The 7,396-nt window shown below is 37.3% G+C and overlaps 1 protein-coding gene across 1 annotated transcript in view; it reads right to left on the bottom strand.

The window, feature by feature from the left end:
* Positions 1-6,103, bottom strand: part of LOC144436441 (uncharacterized) — a 7,660-nt gene extending 1,557 nt beyond the window's left edge. Inside the window, exons 1-3 of the mRNA XM_078125240.1 lie at positions 6,000-6,103; positions 1,159-1,681; positions 779-910 (exon numbers count right to left, since the gene is read on the bottom strand). Of these exons, the coding sequence (XP_077981366.1) occupies positions 779-910; positions 1,159-1,527 (501 nt within the window). The 5' untranslated portion in view covers positions 1,528-1,681; positions 6,000-6,103. The remainder of the gene's footprint in view (positions 1-778; positions 911-1,158; positions 1,682-5,999) is intronic.
* Positions 6,104-7,396: the final 1,293 nt, after the last annotated feature.

Below are 7,396 nucleotides of genomic sequence, written 5' to 3' on the forward strand. Positions count from 1 at the left end.
TCATTGAGGGTAGACACTTGAATGTTGTCCTTATGTATCAAGCCTTTGGAGAAAACAGGCAAACTGTGCTTTTTTATCACGATTATGGTTGCCATTTTGCTATGTACACATCACGAAGTTAAGTGACTTGTATAAGCCGACGTCAAACCTACGTCACTATGTCCAAAGTTATGGTACATACTGTCTCAGACCACTAATATAATTTTAGAGGTCTGAGATACTGTGAAATGTGGCAACCAATATGGCCGCCATTCGGCCATATTTGATTCAGTTACAAAACAGACTGACGTACATATGTCTCACTTAAAAGTTACATTTGTGCCAGTTTTGGTTGGAATCTGTTGGTGCAGAGTTATGAGGGCGAATGCAAGTACGCACAAACGGACGGACGGACGGACGGACGGACGAACGGATGGATTGATGGGTGGATGAAATATAAACAGATCGGATAATTGCAAGAACAGAGATAATAATGATGTTAAGACACATGTACACAAATACACACACAAATACACTCACACTACACACACACACACACATACATACATACACACATACATACATACATACATACATACATACATACATGTGTGTGTCCGTGCATGCACACAAGTTGTTGGCATAAGGTATAGCTTGGGAGGGGTCTAATATGTATTTTTACTTGTACAAAACATGCTTTATAATACGGAAGATTTCATGACAAGGCGTCTAGCAATTCAGCCCCTGTAGAAGTACCACAGATTTATGAGAAACACCCGGCCACATTGTCAAAGCTTACCTGTAACGCCTGGTGTACGGCTAATAGTCCTAGAACCGGACAGCAGAATATTGTCACGAAGATGGAGCAGTACAGATAGTCTTTTGGCGGTGGTTCAACAGGTGGTAATTTACCCGTCTTCAGTTTAGTTAGCTGTAAGTCAAAATTAAACAAGTATTTGTAATGCTTAGTGTCTCCACAATAGTATCACTTCAATAGAATTATCGACGTCTTGCTAGTATGAATTAAAATACGATTACTAATAAATACATGCATACATACATACATACATACATACATACATACATACATACATACATACATACATACATTGCATGCCACACCAGTATATATATGACCACTGAAACACAAAAGATTACACTACACATTATTATACATACCACTGCAATTGCTCTTGGGTTGATGCTCTCAACAGCACCGTTTTGCTGTCCTATCTGTTGAGTTGCATCACCGCTGGGGGCACTCAACTGTCCACCTTTACCCAGATACACATTCACGGTTTCTGAAGGTTGGCCTGTGGGAAGGGTTGTGTCTTGTGGTATAACAAGAACTGGGAATTCCGACTGGTTAGCTGCAGTACTAGTGTTGTCAATTACTCCTTCTTCCTGTAGCTTTTTATACTCTACTGTATATTCTATAGATGTGTCATCACCGATGTACTCAAGACCTGTGTTGTCTTTTCCTTCAGGTTCTTTCTCGTCGTCAAATTTCTTATATGACTTACTTTTTGGGTTCAGTATTGACGCCATGACTGCGTACAGTGTATTGTAAATGTTTTATTTCAAATGTAAATTCTGTAAGTCTAAATCACGCATGCGTCATTTTCCGTTCAACTTTCTTCAACGTGATTACAGATATGATTCTCGTCGTTTCGTGTCACAATAATGACTTCTACTCGTCCATCTGAAATTTAATAAAGTATGATAATATAATATTATAAAGCGACAAATTACTTATAATCATTCTGTATTGATGGTGTTACTTGGGTTAGCAAACTAATTCGATGTATATCACAAAGAAAAATGCAAAACAGGAAACATTATTGATTCATTATACTGATGAAGTCTAGGTTTAGGTAAATATTAACAATAAAACTCTTTGTTATGTAGTTTGACATGATGGTATTCCTATCTAATCCGCACGGCTCTATTGATTACATAGCAAAAATACAAGAACCCGGGATTGAATGATGGGCCTTTAAAGGCAGGGTGGCAACATCAAATTACATCATCCATATAATTATTACGTGCGCTCTCCTTTAAAGCACAATTTAGGTCAGCACAAACCAATAACAACACAAATAAAATATCAAAGTAATGACAAATATACACAGTGTATTTTAATTCTTACAATGATTGTTTGATGAGGATTTCCAGTTTTTAGTCTAGTAACAATCCTTATAGTGTGTGTGTGTGTGTGTATGTGTGTGTTTGTCTCCCTCCCTCCCTCCCTCTCTCTCTCTTTCTCTCTCTCTCACCCTACTTTGTCTGTATGTCTCTCATGGACGATATATATATATAAATATATATAAATATATAAATATATTATATATATATATATATATATATATATATATATATATATATATATATATATATATATATATATATATATATATATATATATGCAATTTTTTAAACCATGGTAAATATCATTCATATCATTAATATAAATACGATGGCAAGCACACGGAATCGTAATCGCATCACGTTTCGATGTAAGAAGTGAAAAATAGCTTCCACTTAACAGTATATAATTTTAATAGCTACTCTACACATAAATGTGAAATATTCTATTCTGGTCTGTGTACGTTTACAGACAGTGACTAGTTTCCTATTGAGTAGTTCGCTCGTTTCACAGTTGTAACCAGTATTCAAGGACTGCACATACGTCACACCCTTATTGCATGTAGGAAAGCAATGGCTTGTTTTTCATATTTACAGACTGAATTTTATGTGACGTGCATAAATGTTCAGATTATTTAGTCACGGTATATGTACCAGGCAGCAGTTTCAAGCGCTGTTAGCGGTATACGTAAAAATGGCAAACTAATTTTCCCTATCATAGGTTGATTTATTCATAGACCTCGGACGCTTTAAGACGTTAACTGAAATTCGTGAACGAGCCTTGAACAATGTTGAGTTATATTTTGTATTATGATCATCCTACAATAGCACATAATACCATCCTGGAATAAAATATTAGCTCACAAGTGACAGTTATTGTAATTACTATGTAAAGGTACCATTGCAGTACACCAAGAACTACCAGTCTATATATTTCATGGTTTCGTTCGTAGTAAATGCTACATAGTGTACCTCTGCCGAGGCCGCGGCCCTGCGACATTGCCCCCTTAAAATTACAAATGACACAATATTTTTTTCCACCCTGCCTCGCTTGGGTCCATTCATTTTACGGCAGACATCTAAATTACCAACAACATGTGACTATAATAAGCTATCATTTGATATAGCAGGATAAAATCATGTTACACAGCCAGTAACGGTAATTAATAAAAATAAATAATTTGTAAAGTTTGTTTGACCTTATTACATATTTCTAAGTTTTTCTCAAACTCTTGTCATGAATTTGAAGAGGGGATGATAAACACAGCAGTGTAACAGTTCTAAAAATAAAACGTGGTTATAAGATTAGGATTTTTCAAAGTTTTTATTCAATCATATGTTCACCAATTTTGAAGTTGTTCTTTGTCCTTGTCTGAAAAAAGGAATCATATGTTTGAGCACTGCTATTCATTGATATTCAGATTAAAAATTGTGACTCTCCAATCTTTCTCAACAATATATAATATACTCTGTAGAAATGACTTAAAATTTCATAATTTTAATTGCCTTCTTTTTCTAAGGTGTAATGTGTAGTACACAATTTTCAAAAAGTAGCTTACTGGGAACTGTTATTATGAATGGAATTTGTTTATGTAGTTAGGTAATAGTCTATGTGTAATGGAATATCTCAGACCACGGTATCTCTCTATAGCGTTCTGAGGTAATATCTATGATTTCATAGACAATAAATAATTGACCCACTCCCTGTCAAATGACCCCACATTTTTTGCATCCAATGGGCCTTTGTCCCCACTAGTCGGAAACCTTGGCAGATCCAATAATGGAGTTGGTACATAGTGACCAAAACTGGGCTTAGGAGGACTGTATGTTGAAATTTAGATGTATCACTCTCTTTAAAAGTTATAACTTGTCGTTATAGTACATAAAGCTTTCAGCCTACAATGTTGGACGTGGAAGTATTCCCCAGTATGCACAGCTCTAAAGGCTACTTCCTGTGCGTGCATTTCCCAAGACTCTCACTTGGAGAGGTCTCGTTGGCAGAGCCCCATCAGTGAGAGTCTGGGTCACCGAGACTAACATATACTATTACACTAAGCTATTATAGCTACATTTAGGGCGTATTGTCGACGTGTGACAATTCTACCTAAGCACTCGTGTAACACACAGCATATTAGTATTCATATTATTCTTTGACTTTCTCTTTTTTGACTTTTTCTTTTTCACCTTTACTCGTGAATACATGCCCTCTCAAAATAGATTTACGACTTCCCTATTTGCATACCCTATTTAGTACGAAGTCCTATTCACTATTCCCGTTTTCACCATCCAACACTGACATAAAGATTTACCGACCTTGAAGAAGCATGTTCGTATTTATCACCCTCATTTGAACAGTTTTCCGACAATAAATCACATATTTCGTCTGAAGACAATTCTATCGATACCTACTTGTAAACAAACATAGGCTCCATATAAACGTACGTATGTATAATGCAAACAACAACGTCAACGCTCTGGCATCCATAATATTCGGGTTATTACTATGAGACAGTGGAAATATATCTTAGTTACCCGAGAGCTCGGTTTCTGCTGCCGTAAGTGCCACATGTCGTAATACATTTCTGTTGGTGATTTTGCATTATCGTTAATAAATTTTAAACCACCGTGAGAGCCCCTTTTACGGCACCATCCAAGACATACAGTACATCGTACAAGGACCATTAGAAGGTGTTATTTTACGTTGGGTCAGTCGAAGATAAGTCTTGGTTTGTGAGAATACGGTTTTAAAGTTGCTAGTACATTGAATAAGCTGGAAAATCTGCACTCTACGATTGGTACGCAAGAAAATGTAAAATATGATGCATAACTCAGAGAGACCTACCACGTATATTTTCATTTTGTGTGGAAGTGTCTCTTCCTTCATATTCAATTTCTCCACCTGATACCATTGATGTTAAGTTTGATTGTTACCATGACGTGTATGCATATGGGCTATGACTATGTAAACATACACCTTCAGCAAATATGAATATGTGCACACTGTAGATCATATCTTGTGTACGGTTAAGGTTTTCCTCCACAATAAATCATCATGTCAGGTGAAAATAATACCTCGGTAATAATAGTATCTCCGACCTTGGCGAATCCCCATTTGTTTGTTTTTCAAAACAAGGTTTTGACTATTCGGAACGACGAAGCGCTTTTTTCTGGCGACAGACCGAGAGGTTTTAGACATAACTTGAATTGAGAGTTGTAAAACAAAACGTTTGATATGAGTGTCCTTGTACATGTTGTGCCATTACGTGACATTCTCTTTGTTATGTAAATATGGTTTGGAACATCACAGCAAAGGTCGTTAACTCATAAACATGTCTCTGATATGTATTTGTATGATAGTAGTTCGATTATCATTAAAAATTGCTTTGAATATGCCACTCTTCAACACAAACAGATAAACCGGTGTCGTTACCGTAGACGACATTACGAGGTAGCATTACACGAACCGGTATTCAGTGTCACCGTTTGGCGTCACTTGTGTTTACAAGCACGTTAATACAGACGTATGCTGGTCAATATTTTAAGTGGTTTTCACTGCACAACATAATGGAATAGATGTCGTTTCATCCTCGCTTCTATATATATCTCTCTTTATATATATGGCATATCTATGCATGGAAAACCTAAAGTGAAACGACATGTACATGACTATGAATAAAAGGTTCTACTTCCACCGTACACACCACGCTCACACCTTTGTGACGCAGCCATTGTACAACAGGAGGCCATTATTGTCACTCCACTTACTAATACCGTTGTAAAAATCTGGTTGTGGTATTACTTTTAACAAAACGCCTTGGTGGCTAAAATGACCCAATTGTCACACTGTCTCATCGGAATGCCGAAACAGTACTCACCCTGTTAAATATCAGATCTCTTGGTATGGGGCTGTTTTTCTGTGACTTCCTACCACCGACTCAGGTGTACCGTGTAGACTACATGTACGTGTTATGGGATTATGGCGGTGAGAGTGGAGAGTGACGTCACAGCCAACATAAGTACTGTCACAATCACGAGCTCGAGATGGTCGATTGACGTCGGTAGGTGGGGGTGCGGGTGCGCCTGTAGGCCTACATAAATGCACTGGTACAATTAAACACTTTATGATATACTTTTGTTGGCACTACATGCTAAACATGCATTATCAATTATTTAATATGTAATACTACACCGTGTTCAGTGGGTACACAACGACAGGGTGTGTTTATATTCTTATTTCAGCCGCTTTATACAATTTAGGTGGCCATCATTGTCATGGGCCTGTTCATCTTGACTTATTTAATTTCCATAATTTTTTTGTTTTCTTATTCATCAGGCGATGTCTAAACAAATCAGAAAACACCTTTTGAAAGCCAGTAGTCAGTATTTACAGTTCCGGCACTGACGTCGAATTTCCAAACAATAACAACGATATCGATAACAGAGTTCAGAATTCGAACTTCCCCATACACGGGAATCCAACAGCATACTCCAACACAGTCTGTAAGGTACGCCGTGACGGGGCGCCCTCAAACATCGGCCAACCCTGAGAGGAGGCCGGTGAGGGCGAAACGTCACGACGTATCTTACAGTCTAACTCCAGCACTGTTGTAGGTACATCATAGATCGAAATATGGAGTTCAGCTCCCAGGTGTCAAACTTTCATACTAGGTGTCAAACCAACTGTATGCCACACACGATTGGATGATCATAATTGCCACTAGGTGTTCTTCATAGTATATGCAAATTCAACCAAGCTGTTTATTCAGACATCTATCAAAATGTATTTGTGTGTATGTGTGTGTGTGTGTGTGCGTGCGTGCGTGCGTGCGTGCATGCGTATGTATGCATGTATGTATGTATGTATGTATGTATGTATGTATGTATGTATGTATGTATGTATGTATGTATCTCTCGCTCTGTACATACATACATACATATACGTGGGAAAAGTTCTAATATTCGCACGCACCAAATAGAACCCAATAGAATACACCTGAAATTTAAAAAATACCCTGACTAGATTGGGAATGACGAGAATAATCTATTAATTCCAAGGGGTTCCAGCGTTCCAAGACGGAAAATGATTTCTTCTTCCTTTAACCTCAATACTTTTTCATCACCAGTAACCTTACATACATACATACATACATACATACATACATACATACATACATACATACATACATACATACATACATACTTGTACTCCGGCGTGGGCGTTAAATTTCGATTGACAGTTACAAATGAGGCTATTGACCAATCAGGGAAAAGC

The sequence above is a fragment of the Glandiceps talaboti genome, chromosome 6 (assembly GCF_964340395.1).
Source record: "Glandiceps talaboti chromosome 6, keGlaTala1.1, whole genome shotgun sequence".
In the NCBI taxonomy this organism is placed as follows: domain Eukaryota; kingdom Metazoa; phylum Hemichordata; class Enteropneusta; family Spengelidae; genus Glandiceps; species Glandiceps talaboti.